General features: G+C 37.1%; 1 protein-coding gene across 2 annotated transcripts in view; it reads left to right on the top strand.

The window, feature by feature from the left end:
- Positions 1 to 2,621: 2,621 nt before the first annotated feature.
- The window catches only part of LOC123874230 (COUP transcription factor 2), a 124,013-nt gene continuing 101,165 nt past the window's right edge, over positions 2,622 to 25,469 (top strand). Inside the window, exon 1 of one of the 2 annotated variants that reach the window (XM_045919467.1) lies at positions 2,622 to 3,179. In XM_045919467.1, the coding sequence (XP_045775423.1) occupies positions 2,798 to 3,179 (382 nt within the window). In that variant the 5' untranslated portion in view covers positions 2,622 to 2,797. The remainder of the gene's footprint in view (positions 3,180 to 25,469) is intronic. The other variant, XM_045919468.1, reaches the window with a different exon arrangement.

Genomic DNA, 25,469 nt, shown 5'->3' with positions numbered 1-25,469 from the left:
GAGCGTCGCGCGTCGAATGCGCAGGAGTGGCGCGCGCGCGTGGTGATCGGTCCCGCCCCGGTACGCCCCGCCATCTAGATCTAGGGCATTTAGCTACAGGCGGCTTCGATTATTGACCATTGCATAACTTATTGATTGATTTTTTTTTGATAACTCATTCAGAAACATTGCTGTTAGGTTGGTAGTAGGAAATAAAGCTTTTACCCAACTGTGTCTGTAATCTTTATCTACTGAGTGAATATGTGAAAGAAGTAACGTAAAAAAACGACAAGGAAAATGTTGCAGTTGTTTGGATAGCTGAACAGGTAGGTACCTAAGTACCTACTTACCTGTAATATTATTAATTAAATGCGAAAGTTTGTGTTTCTTGGTTTATCTTTCCAGAACGCCGCCGCTGTCTGTGGTGTTTTAGATTTTTCTAAAAATATGTAGTTTTAAAATTACAGGGGCTCAAAGATTTGTATGTAAATTTTTAAGACCGCGTAACTTTGAAACAGAATATTTTAACAGAAATCTGGAAAACCACAGACATAGATATTGGTTACTAGAATATGTCTGCAAAATTTCATGGACTTTGGTTGCTTAATGTTCAAATAAAATTGGAACTACGTTTGTATGAAGCGAGTGACGAAGAGACCCCTCTTAATGGTTATTATGACACTTAAAACTAACAAAGGGCGTGGATTTTGCGTACCTACCTACTTTGGAAGACCTTCTATTAAAAAGTCATTGATAAATAATTCGTTTTTGACATAGGCAAATACCGTAGGTATTATTGCTAGAGACTCAAATAAAAGTTCATTATCATAAAAGTAAAGCAAAGTTGAGTATCGTAGCGCATAGTAGCGCTGAGACAACGTCTCAAGGATGCCTATGTTAATATTGAAGTAGGTAGCGAGAAATATGGACGACGGAAAGTTGATACAAAGTAGGATTTTCAGGTACCGTCGAGGCGAACGCGGCTTGAGAAATTATTTATTTATTTATTTTAAACTGTTGATCTTTACTTTTAACCCCCGACCCAAAAAGAGGGGTGCTATAAGTTTGACGTGTGTATCTGTGTATCTGTCGGCGGCATCGTAGCTCCTAAACTAATGAACCGATTTTAATTTAGTTTTTATTGTTTGAAAGGTGGCTTGATCGAGAGTGTTCTTAGCTATAATCCAAGAAAATCGGTTCAGCCGTTTGAAAGTTATCAGCTCTTTTCTAGTTCTTACTGTAACCTTCACTTGTCGGGGGTGTTATAAATTTTTAATTTCCACTTGTATATTATATATAACGGGTTACCACGATTTATATGGTGTTTTAAACTGCCGATATTGTGACTCAGTTGCATGAGTCGTGGTCACCACAAGACTGCAGTGCTGCGAGCGATGAAGTTCGATCTATAATGTCCAGCAAAATACAATCACAACGTCACTATTACTTTGGATGTCGTACGATTCTGTCCTGATTTGTATAATTTTACCACTGGATTCCACATATTCACTCGCTTAAAGCCATCCTCACGATTGAAATTCCGGTGTTTGCGAATCTCAATCGCTTCACTATACCTACCTACCTACTAGCACCTACTTACAGAAAATTTATTTTAAACACATTTTATTAGTTACCTACTGGATGAGGCCAGCGGCTTTACCTGCGTGAATTTAGGTTTTTGAAATCCCCTGTGAGCTTTTTTTTTGGGGACATACCTACCTAACAAATTTCATCAAAATCGATTTAGCAGATGGGCCGTGAAATAGCAGACTGTCTGTCCCATTTCCCATTTATAAAATATGTACCTAGTAGGTATGGATTATGGTGACTTTTTTCTCAATTTACACTCCTGCAACCAAGCTCTACGCTGTGCACGATAAAAGCGAAGCTTAGGAATCGAAACTTAGGTTTCGAAAAATCTGACTTGTAACTATTCACTTTGGTATTTGAAGTTGATTGTAACTTGTAGAATAATGTTGTTGTTTAGTTTGAATACAAAGGATGTTTAAACAAAGTTTTAAAAACTTGTGTTTTAAATATCAATGAAATTATTAATTTTATTTTGAAATTATGCAGGTAACTTCGTAATGTACCTATTCGTTAAAATGTTTTGACTTCTACGAAACAATGCAATGTCAAGTAAAATGAGTCGTGGTTTGTTAATTACGGGCGGAACTTAAAAAATGATTGGTTTTTACTGAATAAAAGAAATAGTAATCTGTAACTTTTTCGTGCAATAGAGCTTTTGCTCTATAAACACATGGCACTTGAAAATAATAATCCAAAAGCCGCTCTCTTAAATTAGGTGTCTACTAATCGAAAAAGTTACAATTGAAGTTACCTAACTAATTTAGTAATTAAACAACTTAAATTAATTAGTGCTTTATCAAAAAGTCATGACTGCTTGGAGTGCTAAGAGAAAAAAACAATAATAACTAAATAAGTATAACTGTTACGTACCATAATAAAGAAGAGTAAGAATTAAAGTTTAAAATAGGTAATATATTTAAATGAAAAGAGAAAACCACATTCATCTGATTAATGTATAAATAATGGATTATCTACCCATAAAGTTTTATCTTATAGATACTTATTTTAAGTTAACAAAAAGTAATAAGATTTTAACAACGTAAATTAATTTGCAAGCCCGCACCTGTCACAAGTCGTCATTCGACAACGCTACGCAAAAAACCGCTTGAGAAAAAATGCGAAACGAGTTTTCGCACCGACGGTACGGCTGAAAGATTTTCCCCCCGAGCAGAGGGGGACTCGGTCGAGGTGGCGGGGCCTCGCTCCCTGCCCCCAGGCCACCGGGCCAATGGCGGAGCGGCGCGGCCTGGCCCGACCTAACTTCGACCTAAGCTCAGTCGCGACCGAACCGCGACCCTTGACACACGCGCGCGGAACCGTCCCGCGCTCTCACCCGGCGCCCGCAACCGGCATCATCACGCACGGCGCGCTAGTGTACGGCGGGGTCGGCGGCCCGGGGCTCTGCCCTCCGAGAGCCCCCGACCTCCCGCCGCTCGAGCTCGGCTTCCGCGGCAGCTGGCGCGAGGACGAGCTGCTGCCGTCCACTCCCGCCAGCCAGGCCGCGTCGACGCAGAGCGGCTCCTCCGCCACCGACAAGGGCCAGAACGTGGAGTGCGTCGTCTGCGGGGACAAGTCCTCCGGGAAGCACTATGGCCAGTTCACTTGTGAGGGTATGTAGGAAGTGAAAGTGTTTTAAATAGCTGCCAAATAAAGTGTGTTGTGCATTGTGCGACGGGTCGGGAGGTCACGGTGATTGTATATTTTCCATTTTATTTAAAAGTTTTAACAAAATTTGAGGTCAAGAGAAAAGGTCAACGGGAGGTTCCCTATTATCTGTATAGAGGCTGTTTCAAAATCACACCGTATTTCAAACTTTTGTTTTCATTTGATTTTCGTAAATGTGTCGCAAATTATAAAACAAAGAAGCGCCTATTTAAAAATCGTGCGTTTTTTGAATATTTGTTTACAAGCTTAACGTGCGAGTTCTTTAATAAATAAAAAAAAGGATCACTGGGAATTAGTTTTCTCTTAAAAGAGGCTGATTCAAAACTTTGCGGTGTGAAAAAAGGACATAATAATTCAAATTATTTCAAACAAATATTTTAGATATTGAACTTTCTATTCTTAGTTATCTCCTAAACTCAATTTTGGACATAATGATAAACGATTAAACAAAAATAAGTAATTCTTACTTATTTTTTAATGCAAGAAATAATTGATAAAAAGTGTGAACAGTGCGATTTTCTGGAAGTTTACTGGTGCTATTTCCATGTTAACCAAAAAATTATTCACGCACAGTTCGGTAAATAAGAATAAATTCTAATGTAGGTCAAAAAGAACTTTCGATTATTTTGTAGAGGCATTTTAAAAGCGTGCCTTATCCTTTATTCGAATTTTTTGTCTTTGAATTTTTCTTAAATCAAGAAAGTGCGGTGCATTGTGCGACGGGTCGTGACTCGTGAGGTCAAGTTGGTGTTATTTTTCGTTTATTGTACCTTTAAAATACAATGTAGGTCAATGGGATATTTTACTATTAGGTAACTTATGAATAGGTTGGCAAGTATTTCGAATTCCTTAGTTTTTCAAAAAGTTGCGTTTTGGCACTGGGGAGTTGTATTTAAAATCTATAGCTATTTATTTATTTTGGACCCGTGAGTACAAATGTTTTTTTTTTTTTTCAAAATTCAATTTTGACAAATACCATTCGTTTCAATCATTTAATTTTAATGTCACAAATACTAAACCTACCGACCTATCTACTTTTTCATCATTTATGTGATCTTTTCATAATATTGCACATTTTTTAAACAAAATGGCTGTTTCTTAAAATCAAGATTTTTATCACATTTATCTATTGATAGTTAGTTAATATTTGCAATTTTTAGATATTTAGGTAGGTTGTATAAAAACGGCATAGTGCTTAAGTGTTATTCCTTTTTTGCTATTTAAGAAAATAATGCTCGTTATAGGTATGCGTTGACTTACAATGCCTCTTTCAATTTTTTTGTAATTTTCTTGATTGAATCGCGCGACCCCTATAGTACCTTTGATAGTACTTTGCTAGAAGCCTTCACATAAGTATCAACAACAACTACACAGTTTCAACCAATTTGTATAAGCTCACATATAGTTTGCGTATTCATTACGCGTCGGTAATGAATACATAAACTTTAATTTTTATTTAAGCTATAATTGAAAGTTACCTGCCTATCTAGTTTCTAAATTTTAAAATAATAATTATGTCATCTTTGTAGTAGACAATTATCTACCTAGATTAATTGCTGTTGTATTTTTTTTACTAAATTCACCTACCTACAAAAGCTATCTACGGCAAACGAATTCAAATAAATCTTAATCTTGTCCCTGTCATAAATTCAAACGCAATTTCCCAAAAACAATAACAAGATAACAAGCAATCTTCCCCCCTTAACCTCAAAAATATCAATTAACCACGTCTAATCAGAATGCAATAAGACAAAGTTTTCATAAACTGCCTGCTTCCAGAGATAAGGGGGACGTTTCACTTTTATGCAAATTAGCAATCGCAGAAATCATTGTTACTTTCTTGCTTAGGCGATATACTTACCTACATTTTTATTCGGTAGTGATTTTGTGACTAAGTGCTTAGTAGGACTACAATTTCTTTAATAAATAACGATGTAATGTGCTGTTTGTTAACTAGAAAAAAGGTTTTAGAACACCCTGTAGAGTGTAGGTACATGCAAAAATCAAGTGAAATTATTAAATAAATAAATATAAGTTTATTTTTTTAACAGTTTAGGTAGGTTTCGGTTAGGTTTAGGTGCTAAGACTTAGGTTTTGAAAAAATCACTTAGGTAAAAGGTACGTGTACTGACTAGCTCTTTGAATCTTAAGAATCAAAATAAGTACGAAAAAATCTAGAAAACATCGTTTAGCACTTTTTTAACTGTCTTTAAGTTTGAGGTTTTTATACAATATGTACCTACTTTTTCAACGTTTTACCTAAGTAGGTAACTTGGTAAAATGGCTGCTGTAATAAATCTATCCAGTAATGTCCTTCGTATAGGTAGTCTTTGCACTGTATACAATATACATATACGTTTTAGTGTTAATTAGGTAAATTATTAGGTAGTAGGCACATAAATCACTACCCATGTTATACATGCAAAAGTGTGTTTGTTTGTTGGTTTGTCCTTCAAACACGTGACAACAGAGCAACCGACAGACGTGATTTTTTGCATGGGTAAGTATAGTTCAAGACTGGATATGGGTATAGTAAATAGTTGGAGAGTGACATAGGCTTTTTATTCCGGAAATCACGCGGATGAAGTTGCGGGTATCAACTAATCACATCACAGTAATATTATAAACGCGAAAGTTTGTGTGTATGTTTGTTACTCCTTCACGCAAAAACTACTGGACGGATTTGGCTGGGAATAGAGATGAATTATACCCTGGATTAGCAAATAGGCTACTTTTTACCCTGGTATGTCAAAGAGTTCCCACGGGATTTAAAAAAAACCTACATCCACGCGAACAAAGTCGCGGGCATCAGCTAGTAAACAAATAAAATCAAGGCATTGGTAGTAAAAATATCTAATCATGTGGTAAAAGTCTTCATCAAGGCAATTAAATTTACAAGGTATTTAGTAAATTGCAGGCAGCTGACAGAAAATGCAGTTAGCACTTAGCACATAGACCTACCTATATGTACCTAGGTAAGTTTCCTAGAAAATCTAGCCTTTATAATTGTAATTACAGGCTAAGCTTAAATCTTAAATATAATGTTCACTCAATAGTGAATGGTCTATTAACTTCTATAATATAGGAAACTAGCTACTGACCTAGGTATATTTAATACAAAGTCGTTAATTCAAGTGCCTATGAAATTAGAAAGTAATAATAATAATTTTAGGTACTTACCTAATTATAATTATACTTAAGCCCATATTGGACTTAATATTAATTAAAATACTTAATAAAATTAAATGAAACATGTTTATTTTACCCAGTACATTTCCAACTTAATCTATACTAATAAATAAAATTGGAGTGTCTGTCTGTAATTTCGAAATAACTACCTCATATTAAGCTCATATGGTTATTTGAACGATACCAACACTGAATCACACGTTTTTAAATTTTTTGTCTGTCTGTCTGTCTGTCTGTCTGTTTGAAAAGGCTAATCTTCGGAACGGCTGGACCGATTTTGACGGGGTTTTCACATACAAGTAGAGGATTGACCAGGGTGTAACATAGGCTACTTTTTTAACCGACTTTCAAAAAGGGAGTTGTGTTTTTCTACCTATGTACACCAAAATCTCCGAGATTTCTGAACCGATTTGCGTCATTTCTTTTTTAATCGATAGAGGAACTTTGCGACATTGTTTCATAAAAAATTTGGATTCCAACTCCTCAATCCTGGTGCTGCAGGGGATCTGACCTATCCACGCGGGCGAAGCTGCGGGCATCAGCTAGTATTAAATAAAGTAGATACCTATACCTACCTAATGAAATGATCAATATTTATTTTTGACTTCTGACATTATGACACCAGTTCACCGCCGGTTTAAAAAGCAGATCCTATTGAAAAGAACCAACAAAAACTCGGCAATTAGGTAGGTACTTTTAGAGTTCCGTATACCTCAAAAGGAAAAAGGGAATCCTCATAGAATCACTTCGTTGTCTATCTGTCTGGCTGTCGTGTAGTCGTGTCTGTCAAGATCCTATAGGGTACTTCCCGTTGTCCTAGAATAATGAAAGGCAAGCAGGTAGGTCTTACCTATAGCACAAGTAAAGGAAAAAATCCAAAAACCGTGAATTTGTGGTTAGATCACAAAAAAAATTAAAATGTGTTCATGAACAAATAATACTATTTTCAACTTTCAAAGCAAAACTATTTGATATATTATACTAAGTGAGGTAGGTATCATGTGAAAGAGCTATACCTGTTCAAACTAAAACAGATTTATTTTTATTATAATAGTTTTTGATTTATCGTGCGTCATGTCGAAAAAATACGCCTGTAGTACGGAACCCTCGGTGCGTAAGTCTGACTCGCACTTGGCCGGTTTTTCTAAAAGGCAACCTATCTTCATCGTCACCATACACTACTGAGCACGGGTCTCCTGTCAGCATGAAAGTGGTTTACTAATCCATAGTGTGCCACGCTGGCTCACTGCGGATTGCTTTTAGGTAAGCAGGTTTTCTCGCGATGTTTTCCAGCCTTATACCCCGATTGCCATCTAGACCTGTCGCGTACTATGCCTACCTAACTCAGAAAAGTTAGAGATGCCGGGCGCGTGTCCCGGGATTGAACCCCCGACCTCTCGAAGAAGACACGGACGTCTTAAGCATATTACACAATCGAAGATTATGTAAATGATAAAAAAGCATGGATTTGACTCGCTCCAGCAATGCGCGGGTCTGCAATTGCTTGTATAGTATAGAATATTATTGTAAATTGCACAATTGAAAAGAGCAACCGCCGAGTTTCTTGCTGGTTCTTCTCGGTAGGAACGGCATTCCGAACCAGTGGTAAATTATTTGACGATTCAAAAGCACTTGTAAAAGTTTATTTGAATAAAAATCTATTCTATTCTATTCTATTCTATTCTATTCTATTCTATTCTTAACTTTTTTTTTATAAATAATATTAGCCATGCTAATCATGACTAATACTCCCCTTTCCCCTCCAATTAAGCGTAAAGCTTATGCCAGGAGTGGATACGACAATAGTGCAACGGGTGGGGTTTGAACCGCCGACCTTTCGGAAGTCAGTCCGCTCCTCAACCGTTGAGCTATCGAGACTCACAGCACAAAAATGATGACGTTCTAAAAAAATGCTATGGTAGGTACTCATAGCCTGGAGCAAAAAAATTAAGAATTTTACTAAAAAAAAATTTATACGTTCGTAGTCCATACATTGAAAAAAAAAACGGGCCCAATTGAGAACCACCTCCTTTTTGAAAGTCGGTTAAATAGTTCCTCTTTAGTGCTTCGACAGCTAATAACCAGTTAGTTGGTACTTTGTAGGCATCTCGGTAATTATTCAGATAGCCTCCACGATAAGCTCTGAATAGCTGGGAACGTCTTTCCCTGCCTAAGTGTAGCTACAGCTCGCGTACCGACATCGCGTGTCTTCACCACTTATAGTTCCTACGTAGTTGGGCGGTGTATGAAAGTGAACTTTTGCGCTTGCTTTTGAATCATGAACTAACATACAGACCCGTCCTAATATCCCTTGCCGTCATAATAATATTGGCACCATAGCTTTGTCAGGGTGTCAAGTGCAACGGTGCCGAAATGGTGGCCCGTGGTGCAATGGTGCAGCTCGCGTGCGAACGACATCGGTGTGTTCACCACTTATAGTTCCTACCTAGTTGGCCGGTGCGGTGTATGAAAGTGAACTTTTGCGCTTTGCTTTTGAATCATGAACTGTAACATACAGAATACAGGCTTGTTACTAATATCCCTTGCCGTCATAATATTAGCACCATTGCTTTGTCAGGGTGTCAAGTGCAACGGTGCTGAAATGGTGGCCCGTGGTGCAGCTCGCGTGCGAACGACATCGATGTGTTCACCACTTATAGTTCCTACCTAGTTGGCCGGTGCGGTGTATGAAAGTGAACTTTTGCGCTTTGCTTTTGAATCATGAACTGTAACATACAGAATACAGACTTGTTACTAATATCCCTTGCCGTCATAATATTAGCACCATTGCTTTGTCAGGGTGTCAAGTGCAACGGTGCTGAAATGGTGGCCCGTGGTGCAGCTCGCGTGCGAACGACATCGGTGTGTTCACCACTTATAGTTCCTACCTAGTTGGCCGGTGCGGTGTATGAAAGTGAACTTTTGCGCTTTGCTTTTGAATCATGAACTGTAACATACAGAATACAGGCTTGTTACTAATATCCCTTGCCGTCATAATATTAGCACCATTGCTTTGTCAGGGTGTCAAGTGCAACGGTGCTGAAATGGTGGCCCGTGGTGCAGCTCGCGTGCGAACGACATCGGTGTGTTCACCACTTATAGTTCCTACCAAGTTGGCCGGTGCGGTGTATGAAAGTGAACTTTTGCGCTTTGCTTTTGAATCATGAACTGTAACATACTGACTATTACTGACTGTAACAACTGTAACATATAAAAGTGTATCATGAACCTGCCTTATAGTTTCATCCTCGATGTCTTATTCATAGTCTAGTCCAGTTTGTTATTTTACAATACACACAACACATGAACTTTATTTTTAACTGACTTTATCATCAAAAAACCAACATGTTGTCAAATAGGTAGGCAGTAGGCACCCACATAAAAACCGACGCCTATTGCCATTTTTCTGAAAAATAACTTTCATCCTGTAGACTTATAAATTAAATACTTATAAAATAACAATATTCAATATATTATACATGTAATATACATTATACAAGTATATTATCTCGAGTGACGCCGGTTATTCTTCCTCATTAATTTGCTCGGAATTCATTAATGAAACTGGCTCTATTTCGATAAAGGTGTTGACAGACTGTAATTTTACAATGCTGCGTTTATTTTAAAGCGACTCGTTTACGAATTTCTTTCTATATTTACTTAAGTATTTACCTGGGGTTCGAAATTTATTTTAATAGACTGTAAAAAAGGAGGATAAGCTAAGATTAAATTGTAAAATAATGTATGAGATGACATTAGCAGTAACCCAATTCTATCTATGCGGGTTTAACGCACCATCTTGTAAACTAGTGTGAACAGGCTTAAGCCGGTGGCGAATGAGACGTCATCAATCGCGCGGTCGAAATAACAATTTCAATGTATATTTGAACAAATTTCTTTTATCGCTCTACCGTGGCGCCAAGTAGGTCGTGACCCCCACTATCTTCATAAAACTAGACAACGGAAATTAGTCTCTAACTTTGTATTAATTCTAGTCTATCTCTATGCGTTTTTAATGCTTTTTAGTGCGATTAAGAAAGTAAATGACTACAAAAATAATATCCTAATCTTCATAACCATAAAGATAAAATGCATAGATCAATCGTAATATGTCAATTAATATGTAGAAGGATTTGGAATGCACCGCATTGTTATCCTAAGAAAATTCCTACTACTATTATAGTATGAGCAATGGAATAGGGCTACGATCCTCAAAATGAGGAATATGATGCAGAAAGAGAGACAGAGAGAGAGAAAGCACCAAAACAAATTTGAATGGATTACAGTCACGAAAAATCTTTTTTTAAAATCTTTATTCATAGGGATTCGGTCACTAAGTGAACATGTCACCCCGTAGAATCTAAACCGTATACAAAAATATCGTACTCTCTACCTCTTAATACTAATTTGTATAGCATAAAAAAAGTAATTTACATTCTACTAATCGTGACGCTGTACTTCACAAATGCATGAAATTGATTCTGTTTACGGCGCGGCGCCTAAGCAGGTATTTAACCGTAAACGTCGCGTCTTGTAAACTCGTGTGAACAGCCATAAGCCGGCGGCAAACAAGCAGTCATCAATCGCCCGGACGAAATAACAATTTCATTGTATATTTAAACAAATTTCTTTTATCGCTCCACCGTGGCGCCAAGTGGGTCGCGACCCTCACTATCTTCATAGAAATATAATTCAGAAATACGTGAAATGCGCTTTTAATTCGATTTCCGTATTATTGAGCTTTTGATGTGTTGTCTTATGGCTTTTACGCACGAATCCATGCTTGTTTTTAGGGTTCCGTATCTAAAAAGGAAAAAAGGAACCCTTATAGGATCTGCACTTTTTTGTCTTTCCGTCAAGAAAACCCATAGGATACTTCCCGTTGGCCTAGAATCATAAAAGATAGATAGATAGATAGAACACTTTATTGTACACAAAAACACATGTAAAGGAATACAACATAGAAAGAAAAAAACAGAAAAAACAATTGTGTGCAAAGGCGGCCTTATTGCTTGGCTACCTGCCAAACGTTCCTATCACACTAATATTATAAAGGCGAAAGTTTGTATGTGTGTGTGTATTTTTGTTACTCCTTCACGCAAAAACCACTGGACGGATTTGGCTGAAATTCGGAATGAAGATAGATAATATCCTGGATTAGCACATAGGCTACTTTTGATCCCGGAAAATCAAAGAGTTCCCACGGGATTTCGAAAACCTAAATCCACGCGGACAAAGTCGCGGGCGTCAGCTAGTAAACTTATAAAGGTACGTTTTCTTGCACGATGGTACGGAGCCCTTCGTGTGCGGGTTTGACTGGCACTTGACTGGTTTTTATTTTGGTGACAAATTATCACAATCAAGCGCAGGTATCTAATATTCATTTTTATCTGTGGGTGCAAGATATAAAAAATCGTAGTTTCTGATTGACCTTTTTGTTAACCATAGATCAAGAAAAAGTATAAATAGGTAGTGCCAGTTTCGACATCAATAAAATCAATATGCCTGTCTATATTCATAGAAGAGCGTCTGTATATTTTTGTAGCAATAATAATAATCAAACCAACCTCTTGCGTTAACTCAGTTTGCGGGTTAGATTAGTATCTTGAAACATTTACAACGAAATAAATCCATAAAGCCGGGCTTTAAAATGTTTTCGTTAATACCAATTACCATAATACGAGTGTATCGATAAACTGCATTAGTGTCGCGCCCATAAACTGTTATTTTGATGTCGACAAATACACTTTATTAACAACCGGACCCCCCGCTGTTAGTCAAAGATCATACTACAGACATATCACACGATAAAAAGTCGCCGTCACCTCAGGGTTCCGTAGCCTTCGCTGTCTGTTTGTCTGTCCGTCCGTTTGTCTGTCAGCGGGTTTTATCTCATGAACCGTAATGGGTAGAGACAGAGAGTTGTTATTTTTATTGCATGAATACAAATACATTTAGTTGTTTTTAAGTTGAGGAACGCTTACCTACTTATATATCATTTGCCTCACAACACAGAAAAACATTAACGAGTAACATTAAAAAAAAATGAATTCATTGACCTAGATCGTCGTCGTTGGTTGGTGGAATCAACTTCCTTCGGCAGTGTTTCCACTAGATATCTACATAGGGTAATTTAAGGGACGGGTGAAAAATTTCTGAAAAGCTAGCAATGCATTGGCGGTTCCTATGGCTCTACAATTTCATGGGCGGCAGTAATCACATCAGGTGACCCGCATAGATGTTTTTTTTCAAACAAATATCGAGCATGCTCGTCTATCATGCTCGATATTTGTTTAAAAAAAAACATCTATCCTTTATCAGTGACCGTATTTGGCTGGACTATATTGCAGAATCTTATTTTTAATACACTAATTAAATGGAATGGAAAAATTCATTTTTATTGAGCGCAATTTTATCGAGCGATAAGTCGCAAGTGTGTTCTCACAGTAAAAAGTTTACAGCCGCGATATCGACAAGACTCTCGTAACGAAGCGCTCCTTTTGACTTAAATGCTCGCGTTCGAGCGACAATACGGATCGCAGTTGACACCTGTTTGGTGATGTGACATGTTTCTATCGATAACGCATAAATAATAAATTCGATATTATGCATAAATCTAATATATCTAATATAGATATTATCTTAATTATAACGTGGTAAGTTTTAACATTTTTGGTTGAAAACTTTGACTAAGCAAATATCTGTACTTAATGATATTTGATTATTAAGTGACATAGGTACTCATCCCCTATACTAATATCATAAATGTGTAAGAGTGTCTGTTTCACAACGCCCATTTGCTTAGACGATTTTGTTGAAATTTTGTTTATACGTACATAGTGCATTCTAGGGTTAGAGACATTAGTTACTTTTTAAATTTTATCCCAGACAATGAAAGAATTCCCATGAGTTGATTCAAGCTTCAATCAATCAATGTACATGAAAGGAAGTAAAATAAATGAAATGAAATGAAATTATGTTACAGGCTCATCTAGTAGATATTTTCATAATAATTATATGTCATTATTTTTGTACATCAAAAAGTCATCATAGAAAACACATAATAACTAATAAGTACCTAATGTTACAAGTTAGCAAGAAAATAGATAGTTTTAAACGCTTTTACCCTACGCAAAAATTTAAGTATTTACTCATTTAAAAAGGAATCCTTAAAAGGAGGTTCCTTTAGATTATTCTCATTAAGTTAACAATCAAATATTTTACGACTAAATTATTATGAATTCTGAGAAGTGTTTTATATTGATATCCATTAGTTATGATGAATGAACGCGTGAATGAAAAAGAAATTCACAATTCTTGTTATTCGGAAGCATTATTCAAATAATAATCAATCAGCCTAAACAAGTTTTAAAGATTAGAAAATACAAATTCTATTAAAATATCGAATACAAACGTACAAATTAAACTAAGTAGGCAGAGAATTATCGTCTCGGCGCCTCACTATCGCCGTAACCGGTCAGTTTATGGTATGTTTTGTCCCGCGATACCGTACCAGTTAACCCTATCTTTACGACCGACTCTAAACATAAGTGTCTCTCGAAACTTATTTATTTTTATCTCATTCCACTTTTTAAATTGAATCCACGTTCGGCGCGTGTGTGGCTCTCTCCCCGCCACTAAAACTGTCAATAAACTCCTCAAATCGAATGAATCATCGACCTTTTAATGAAAGTCCGACTCTTTAACGTGAAATTTATGGCACAACACTACTCAATAAGGTAAACATTAGTGCGCGCGACGTTTACGTTCATTTTTCAAATTTACGGGACGCCATTTTGTGTGCTCTATGATTGTCACGTCGTTATATTAAATTGTACGAGCGTTGATATGAAAATACGGCTCTTTTATTACACGGATATTTTAACTACATAACAGTTTATTATTTTTATGACAAAGATTGAAACCTACGTAAGATTCGTGCTCTTAGTAAACTCTTGGCAAACTTAAGAGTTAAGACTATGCTTAACATCCCAGAACCTCCCAGAACGGAGAAAATCCATTAGGGTTGGCATCTTTAGGTGATCGACAATCGACATCCAGTCTACTTGTATAGGAAACGTTTTTGCTCAGCGTTTCTGACACGACCTGTGAAAACAAGTGAGCGGCGATGGCTTGATGACGTTGAATAAAGATTCACGAGGAACCAAAAGCTTCATTTATGATTCACTGAATCAGACAAATCTGTATGTAGGTATAACATGCACCATGTGATACCTATGCACCACCCGCTCTCCTTCTGCTAAACATGCAGGCAAAGCCAGTCAACAACCAAGCAACAGACACCACCGCCACGGAGCACCACACGAATCCCCCAAAACACACACGATGCACGTTTTGCTTCCACACCGGAGCATCCTCAGGAAATGTAGACCTTCTTCCAAAGTGGCATAGAGTCATATAGATTCAGTGCCCGCCACTGATTATCGTCCTACAAAACAGATTAGTGGTGCGCCCGATGCTAACTTCCCGCAATCATTTCATTAGCGGAGGCAAAAGAAAGATTAATGACAAATTACCCGCTTTAATGATCCGATCGGCTAATGATCCAGGTCCTGTCGGGAGTTACTCCTGTCGGAACGAATTACGATTCATAACTTGTACTCACTATAGATACTTCCTAATATATAGATAGGAGTCATGGTGGTGGTGCGTGTGGCTTGCTTGGTGGCTGGCTTTTCCTGCATGTTTATCAGTGGAAGGGCGGGCAGTGCATGTCGCATGCTGCATGTTGCACCATATAGATTTCGTTGGTTTGGTTATAGCATATACGTATTAAGCTTTTGGTTCCTTGTATAGATAGGAGAGTTATAATGCGTTCAAATAATAGGTACGTTTTTCCAATGCATTTTTCATCGTGAGGAAACCTGCATGTCTGAGAGTTCTCCATCACTGCACTCTACCCATATTATAAATGCGAAAATGTGTTTGTTTGTCCGTCAATCACACTGCAACAAACCAACAGATTGGCTTGATTTTTTAAGTAGTTGTAGTTGAGGACTAGGAGAGTGACATAGGCTACTTTTTGTTCTGAAAAATCGAAGATCTTCCAATGTATTTAAAAAAACTAAAACCACGCACACAAAGCCGCTGACATCAGCTATTTTCAAAGGTGTGTGAAGTCTGCCAATCCGCACTTGACCAGGTGCTTATAAAATCCTCCTATAGTTCTAGTTAGGTAATTCAGAAATGCTTAGATTTTTTAAGGATTTTAAGCATGACCAATGATCTTACCTTCGTAAACTTCAGCTCCTCATCTAAACTTAGGCACAACGTGTGCTAAAAAATAGATACGGTAATAGGCCAAAAACTGTTTAACATATTGCAATTAAGTTTATAATGTTTGATCTAAGACCTAATAAAACGTACTGATGTAACAGCGTCAAGGCTTCGAGACTGTCTGTACTGCATTTCTTGCGTAACTACCTAGTTAGTTAGATCTAGGTATTGGTTATGTACCTAGTACCTAAACTACGACAGGTGCTCTATAGTGCTAGTTATTTTAGTAAAAAACTAGGTGATGCTCATGACTTCGTCTGCGTGGATTTAGATTTTTAGGGTTCCGTACCTCAAAAGGAAAAACGGAACCCTTATAGGATCACTTTGTTGTCTATCTGTCTGTCTGTCCGTCGTGTCTGTCAAGAAACCTATAGGGTACTTCCCGTTGACCTAGAATCATGAAATTTGGCAGGTAGGTAGGTCTTATAGCACAAGCCACAAGTACAGGAATAAATCTGAAAACCGTGATTTTGTGGTTACATCATTAAAAAAAAATTAAAATGTGTTTCAATTTTCAAAGTAAGATAACTATACTAAGTGGGGTATCATAATATGAAAGGGCTTTACGTATACAGTCTAAAACAGATTTTTATTTATTTTTATGTATGATAGTTTTTATTTATCGTGCAAAATGTTGGAAAAAATACCCGAGTACGGAATCCTCAGTGCGCGAGTCTGACTCGTAGTTGGCCGGTTTTTTTAAATCCCGTGGGAACTGCTTTTTCGGGCTAATCGCAGTTTAACAATATTAAAATCTCCCAATACCCTTTCTAAATGTACGAAAATCGTAGTTCCGAATAGGCGAGTAATCTTCTAAGTTACATTATCCGTATCATACGCAGTGAGCTCACGAACTGTGGAACATTTCGCAGCATCCCGATACCTGCTTACCGTTACTCTAGGCGATAAGCCGGCGCAGGCTGCATAAGCGCACCTATGAGCTTATATTACGATTTATGCACTTACTATACGATAGTGTACTTAAGTATATTTTTCATACCGTTCCGAGCTCGGAGGTTATGTATCAATAATAATAAACTTAACTCTTATTTTTTCTAAACAAAGAGTATTTATGAAAAAATTTATGAATGACTAGCTGATGCCCGCGACTTCGTTCGCGTGGATGTAGGTTTTTTAAAATTCCCGTGGGAACTCTTTGATTTTTCGGGATAAAAAGTAGCCTATGTGCTAATCCAGGGTATAATCTATCTCCATTTTAAATTTCAGCCCAATCCGTCCAGTAGTTTTTGCGTGAAGGAGTAACAAACATACACACACACACACACACACACACACACACACACACACACACACAAACTTTCTCTTTTATAATATTAGTGTGATAAGAAGGAATCACAAGGCTATTGAGTAGATATTTATCCATAACTAGCTGATGTAGGATACTTCATGCAAGACGACTTAGGTTTTTAAAATCCCGCTCTTTGTTTTTCCATGATAAAAAGTAGCCTATGTCACTCTCCAGGTCTTTAACTACCTATACCTATCAGCTATCCATACAAAAAATCAAGACTGTCTGTTGCTTCGTTGTAGCGTTCAATAAATCAGTGAATCAACAAACAAACAAACATAGTTTCGCATTTATAATACGGGTACTGGGTAGTAATCCATACTAATATTATAAATGCGAAAGTGTGTCTGTCTGTCTGTCTGCTACGTTTTCACGACGGCCCAACCGCTGAACCGATTTTAATGAAATTTGGTACAGACTTGGGATACATCCCGGGGAAGGACATAGGCTACTTTTTATCCCAGAAAATCAAAGAGTTCCTACGGGATTTCAAAAAACCGAACTCTACGCGGGCAAAGCCGCGGGCGTCCTCTAATTAGTAATAAATAAATAATTATGATTATGTAACATATAATATAGCGTGTCTAAGCGCGGCTGGGTGGAATGCACGGCTGATGTCGGGTATCGCGAGCCAGCACGCCCAATTACCACTATCGCTGGGAATATCGGCGCTCGCGAACTGTACGATAGCTCAGAGAGACCCACTACAATAGCGCGGACGATTATAACGCGGACACGTACAAGTACTGTGCTTTTTATATAATCCATTCGTAATTTAGTGTGATCTAGTCTAAATTGATGATATAACTTTAATTTGCTTTAGTTGACTAAGGTAAATAAGTGGCTTTTCGCTCAAATGAGTCAGAGGCGTATTATACGCGGCCTGACAAAGAAATCATGATACAAGTGAAAAACCTAACTCCAGAAGTTCTAAAGCACCGAGCATATTGCGTCGCTTACGTGTTTCACCGAAACAGTTATACGATTTGTTTACCTTTTAAGTAAACTGAATAAAACGGAGTGCTTGGTTGAGGTTATTTATATTACAGTATTAGCATTAAATTATGTAACATATGGCGTGTCTAAGCGCGGCTGGGTGGAATGCACGGCTGATGTCGGGTATCGCGAGCCAGCACGCCCAATTACCACTATCGCTGGGAATATCGGCGCTCGCGAACTGTGCGATAGCTCAGAGAAACCCACTACAATAGCGCGGACGATTATAACGCGGACACGTGCAAGTACTGTGCTTTTTATATAATCTATTCGTAATTTATTGTGATCTAGTGTAAATTGATGATATAACTTTAGTTTGCCTTAGTTTACTAAGGTAAATAAGTGGCATTTCGCTCAAATGAGTCAGAGGCGTATTATACGCGGCCTGACAAAGAAATCATGATACAATTGAAAAACCTAACTCCAGAAGTTCTTAAGCACCGAGCATATTGCGTCGCTTACGCGTTTCGAAACGGTTTCTACGATTTGTTTATCTTTTAAGTAAACTGAATTAAACGGATTGCTCGGTTGAGGTTATTTATATTACAGTATTAGCATTAAATTATGTAACATATAGCGTGTCTAAGCGCGGCTGGGTGGAATGCACGGCTGATGTCGGGTATCGCGAGCCAGCACGCCCAATTACCACTATCGCTGGGAATATCGGCGCTCCCGAACTGTACGATAGCTCAGAGAAACCCACTACAATAGCGCGGACGATTATAGCGCGGACACGTACAAGTACTGTGCTCTTTATATAATCTATTCGTAATTTATTGTGATCTAGTGTAAATTGATGATATAACTTTAGTTTGCCTTAGTTTACTAAGGTAAATAAGTGGCATTTCGCTCAAATGAGTCAGAGGCGTATTATACGCGGCCTGACAAAGAAATCATGATACAAGTGAAAAACCTAACTCCAGAAGTTCTTAAGCACCGAGCATATTGCGTCGCTTACGCGTTTCGAAACGGTTTCTACGATTTGTTTATCTTTTAAGTAAACTGAATTAAACGGATTGCTCGGTTGAGGTTATTTATATTACAGTATTAGCATTAAATTATGTAACATATAGCGTGTCTAAGCGCGGCTGGGTGGAATGCACGGCTGATGTCGGGTATCGCGAGCCAGCACGCCCAATTACCACTATCGCTGGGAATATCGGCGCTCCCGAACTGTACGATAGCTCAGAGAAACCCACTACAATAGCGCGGACGATTATAACGCGGACACGTACAAGTACTGTGCTTTTTATATAATCCATTCGTAATTTAGTGTGATCTAGTCTAAATTGATGATATAACTTTAATTTGCTTTAGTTGACTAAGGTAAATAAGTGGCTTTTCGCTCAAATGAGTCAGAGGCGTATTATACGCGGCCTGACAAAGAAATCATGATACAAGTGAAAAATCTAACTCGAGAAGTTCTAAAGCATCGAGCATATTGCGTCGCTTACGCGTTTGGAAACGGTTTCTACGATTTGTTTATCTTTTAAGTAAACTGAATTAAACGGATTGCTCGGTTGAGGTTATTTATATTACAGTATTAGCATTAAATTATGTAACATAATATAATATAGCGTCTCTAAGCGCGGCTGGGTGGAATGCAGGGCTGATGTCGGGTATCGCGAGCCAGCACGCCCAATTACCACTATCGCTGGGAATATCGGCGCTCGCGAACTGTGCGATAGCTCAGAGAAACCCACTACAATAGCGCGGACGATTATAACGCGGACACGTGCAAGTACAGTGCTTTTTATATAATCTATTCGTAATTTATTGTGATCTAGTGTAAATTGATGATATAACTTTAGTTTGCCTTAGTTTACTAAGGTAAATAAGTGGCATTTCGCTCAAATGAGTCAGAGGCGTATTATACGCGGCCTGACAAAGAAATCATGATACAAGTGAAAAACCTAACTCCAGAAGTTCTTAAGCACCGAGCATATTGCGTCGCTTACGCGTTTCGAAACGGTTTCTACGATTTGTTTATCTTTTAAGTAAACTGAATTAAACGGATTGCTCGGTTGAGGTTATTTATATTACAGTATTAGCATTAAATTATGTAACATATAGCGTGTCTAAGCGCGGCTGGGTGGAATGCACGGCTGATGTCGGGTATCGCGAGCCAGCACGCCCAATTACCACTATCGCTGGGAATATCGGCGCTCGCGAACTGTACGATAGCTCAGAGAAACCCACTACAATAGCGCGGACGATTATAACGCGGACACGTACAAGTACTGTGCTTTTTATATAATCCATTCGTAATTTATTGTGATATAGCGGAAACAAAATATATGATTATGAAACTAACACTAATAATAATTAATTGTCAATAATTCAAACTATGATCATGGAAGAGATCGCTTTTTTCGCGATAAGGCGCCTATTGTACAAAAATGTATGTATTCTGTTTTGGTGTCCAATGAAGAATATTTTACTTTTATTTTACTAATATTGTAAACCGGATGTCAGATGAGGCCCACGACATCTTCAGCGTAGAATTAGGGTTTTTTTAGAAATCCAGTGGGCAATTTTTGATTTTTCGAGATGAAGACTAGTCCACGATGTACGTACGTATGTCCTACGTATTTCTGTGCCCATTTTCGTCAATCGGATAAGCCGTGAAAAGGTAACAGATAGATGCAAGTGGTTCTTTTCGAAAAATTCTGGTATACATTTAATTAAAGTCAATTGTTTCTAAACAAAAGCACCAGGAAATTACATAAGTGTCTAACCGCTAAAGTTTTAACAATTAAAAGCTTATTTTTCAATACGTGACAGTATCATCTAGGTCACAAAACTAAACAATTTACTTCAAAGCGGAAAACCGCATTCGTAAACAGCACCTCGCATGAGTTAAATGATAGATTGTCACTTAAACAAGTGGACGAGAAAAATGGAGTGGTCTCTCCGTCACTCGCTTCATACAAACGTAGTTCCAATTTCATTTGAATATTAAGCAACGAAAGTCCATGAAATTTTGCAAACATATTCTAAAAACTAATATCTATGTCTGTGGTTTTCTAGATTTCTGTTAAAATATTCGGTTTCAAAGTTACGCGGTCTTAAAAATTTACATACAAATCTTTGAACCCCTGTAATTTTAAAACTACATATTTTTAGAAAAATCTAAAACACCACATACACAGATATTAGTTTCTAGAATATGTCTGCAAAATTTCATGGACTTTGGTTGCTTAATATTCAAATGAAATTGGAACTACGATTGTATGAAGCGAGTGACGGAGAGAGCCCTGCTAAACAAGTGGACGAGAAAAATGTTAATAGTAGTGCTGGTAGAATTATCGAGTACTAATCGCTTTTAGATTATAGTGCCGACACCTCACGTCGCACTAAATGCTTGCATAGCTACACGTTTAGAACACGAGTAATGAATACAGTTTTAGGGTTCCGTATCGAAAGGTGCCAACGGGACCCTTCTTTCTTTGCTCTCTCTGGGCTGGTTTCCGCAATTAAACGTTTCCGTCTGTTGTTCCCTCCCCGTCGAAGTCTTCACTCCAGCCATCCAAGCTCGCTCCAGAAACCGAGTAGACCACCCAGGATCCCAAATGGCCCTATTACTAAACCTCCACTGTCCGTTTGTCTTTCCTTCCGTCCGTCTGCTGTCAGCGGGCTGTATCTCATGAACCGTAGTACGTAAAGAGTGTTGTGTAAATAAGAAAAAATTTAAAATGCTTGCCATGGTAATTTAAAAGAACGGAGACCGTACCTACATATTATAGTGTTATATGTATTTTGTGCGATGGTACGGAGCCCTTTGCCTGTGAGTCCGACTCGCACTTGCCCGGTTCATAGCGATATAATGGGGCTTATTCGATTGTACGCAAAACTATAAACTAAATTGAAAGATTTATTCTTATTATTACCTATAGTACGCGACAGGTCGAGATGGCAATTGGGTTATGAAGGGGGGGGGGGGGGGCACCCCCGCACGCCCCGTGCTATCCTACATCATTAGGTGATAAGTTTAATACATTAATTATTTCTTGTAAAATACTAAATATGACGTGTATTATCTGTACATTATTGATTTTTAAACCTTTTAATTAAAATTATCATTATCTTTTCATCCGTCCGTGATTGGTACCCCACCTATATCTCATCGCATTAAAATTTTGATCGTGCGTTTTTATTACCCTTATTTGGTTATATGTAACATTATAATAACCATGTTGTGGAGATGTTTTGAAATATTCATAAGATTAGTATAGCATAAAGAAGACACCGAGTCAAAATTTTCGGTGATAATTTAAATTTAACCATTACAATGTTCATGAGATGTAAACTAATGGTAGGCGAACACGCAATCGTGAGCCGAGCGGTACAGAAACGACACTTTCTACACGATTTTAATATTTAAATCATTCTAAATCGGTATAAAAAGCTAAGCTGTTGACACTAGTGTGATTCTGATGACCACGGGAACTTAAAATATTATCATACATTCAGTTCAGAGTTGTTGGCGGTGTTGTTAAGAAACGCGACGACTATTTACATGTACATAATACATATATACTTTTAGGCACATATAATTATTAGTCTTTGATGCGATCAGGCAGGCATTGAACTTTGAATGTACCTTCTCGAAAAGTTTTTGGATAAACTAAGTTATGCCAAACCCAATTGGTGCTTTTTTTCTCTCTCTCGTCTTGCTTTACAAAGATTAGCCAATGTCAAGTTTGTAGTTATTTACAAGTTAGGGAAACTATATACTCTGTGGTGGAACTTTCCAGTCAGTTCCACCACCAAAAAACACCAGCGAAACACAAAAACCGACCGCCTTCAACAAAAAAAACACTCCAAAAAGGAACAGCACGCGCCCCAGCAAACGCCAAACACAGACCATTGGTGCGTTTATTTTAACCTGCCGTTAAGATGACTTCTCTACAATATTTTGTTTGACTGGTATTACTAGATAGTATTTAAGGTTTCGTAAGAGTTTTGAACTGACTGCCTACTATTTTTAACCGACTTCCAAGAAGGTGGTTCTCAATTCGGCCCGTTTTGTTTTTAAAATGATTTTTTTTCCAAATTTTAGGGCTGAAGAAGAAAATACAGAAATAGGATATCCTTTCTCAACGTCTTTTTTATTGTACGGATAACTACCGATCTATAATAATATTATACTTTTATGATATTGTACATGAATGAAAACATACCCATATAAATTATATAAATGTGTACTTACTTTACTCAAAGTTATCTACTTATTTAATTTTTTTGAAAAATATTTTCTATTATTTTCATTAATTAGCATTTAAAATTAAGATTTTTTTATATTAACCATGTTAAGGTAAAATCGAATTGTGAATGTTATATTGGTACCATAGGTAGATATTCATACACTCCTAAGCTCATTATATTAATTTGTATAAAAAACCTGTCCAATAAATATAAGAAAACGATAAAATATTATTAAATTAGTCATTAGTTACACCCTATCCTCCTAAAACCAACAGCTACTTTATTCAATGAATTAAAATTCAATAAAATACCAAGACAGCATTCTGGCATTAATTTTTCATATTTTTTCATAATTTACGGTTACTCTGGCGCCATAATTAATTATAACTTCCGTGACAAAATTAAATATAAGCTCTATCACTTTAGAAAGACGTTAGTAAAATGAGATGGATTTGTCAGCTATTTTTTTCTATTCAAAAAGATTCTCTTTCACGAAACCAATTTTTAAGTTAAATAAATAAACAGTAGTTTATTTCAAGCACACAAGACTCATGTCGTTATTAAATACTTATTAGGTATATGTAAACTAAAATAAAAATAAAAATCTATTAGCAAAATTTTTCTCTCTATAAAAAAATTATATTAAAGCGGAATTCGCATTACGAAATTAGTGGCACGAAATTAGTTTCACGAAATTAATTCCACTAATTCCGCTTAAGGTAAAGGGAAGTTGCTTAAAGCGCACATAACCCCAAAAAGTTAGGTGACCAAGATTGTACCTAAGGCTAGGAAGGAAGGCTATCACGGTTTACCAGGCTACAATGGCGGCTTTAGTGTGACGCGGCGTCAGTGTAAAAGCGGCCTAACGCAAATTATTTGTATTATATCACTAACATATTCATGAGCCACATAACTATACGAAGATCGTTAAAGCGGTATTTTAACTGTTTTATAGATTCCAGCTTCCATACAAACGAACTGTAGCTCCCGGACTGATATATGGGATTATGGTAATACAATTAAATATTATCTACCTGCATATTATATTAGATAATTTATATAAGTGATTATAATGGTATAGTGATGAATGCATAATACAGACGCTCGTGCTGAACGCGAGGTAGATTTCGTTTATAAATAAGTATTTTTGTTAAGTCGATAATCAGGCAATTTCTGTTGTACAAAATCTCAAACTAAACTAAAATAACAGCTAAAAATGTCTTGCTATCTCTGTCATATGGGCCATGTGGAAAAGTATAGCACTATACATTTAAATAAGTACCTACCTATCTTTTTTAGGGTTCCGTACCTCAAAAGGAAAAACAGAACCCTTATAGGATCACTTTGTTGTCTGTCTGTCTGTCTGTCTGTCAAGAAACCTATAGGGTACTTCCCGTTGTCCTAGAATCATGTTTGGCATGTAGGTAGGACTTATAGCACAAATATAGGAATAAATCTGAAAACCGCGAATTTGTGGTTACATCATTTAAAAAAAAATTAAAATGTGTTTCAATTTTTAAAGTAAAATAACTATACCAAGTGGGGTATCATATAAAAGGGCTTTACCTGTACATCCTAAAACAGATTTTTATTTATTTTTATGCACAATAGTTTTTGATTTATCGTGCAAAATGTTGGAAAATCACCCGAGTACGGAACCCCTCAGTGCACGAGTCTAACTCGCACTTGGCCGGTTTTTCAGGAATACGAGCTCCAATCTAGACCTTATCATAGCTTTGCGACACTGAGGAAAGTGTATTCCGATGAACAAGAAAGCGAGAAACACTTCCGCATTCATAAATATGAATTAGTGCGATAATAATGAAATAATACAAAACCTACTAAATTAGATCGAAAGCAACTTATTATAAGACGGATAACATAAGCTGATTAAAACTTATAAGACATTCCGGCTCGCCCACGGAATAGTTCACTTGATTTTTATGTAACAAAAGCTTTTAGTAAACCACTTACGAGTATATCTAATGCGTGTAGGCCGATTTGAATCACGTGGAAATGAGCCATTGATTTTTAATTAGGCACTTGTTAATAGATTCTTTCAGAATTATTCCCATTTTAATGCGTTAAGTTTCAATTAATTGGATTTATAAAGGCTCCGCGGCTTCCAACTTGGTAGAGGAAACATCGTTGTCTTCATTCAGTTTACAAATCTTTTAATTAAACTTACGTAATTAATATGGTGATTTATTTAATTTGTTTTGCATGATTAGACATT

The sequence above is a fragment of the Maniola jurtina genome, chromosome 18 (assembly GCF_905333055.1).
Source record: "Maniola jurtina chromosome 18, ilManJurt1.1, whole genome shotgun sequence".
Taxonomy (NCBI): domain Eukaryota; kingdom Metazoa; phylum Arthropoda; class Insecta; order Lepidoptera; family Nymphalidae; genus Maniola; species Maniola jurtina.
This window is presented reverse-complemented; position numbering and strand designations above follow the sequence as displayed.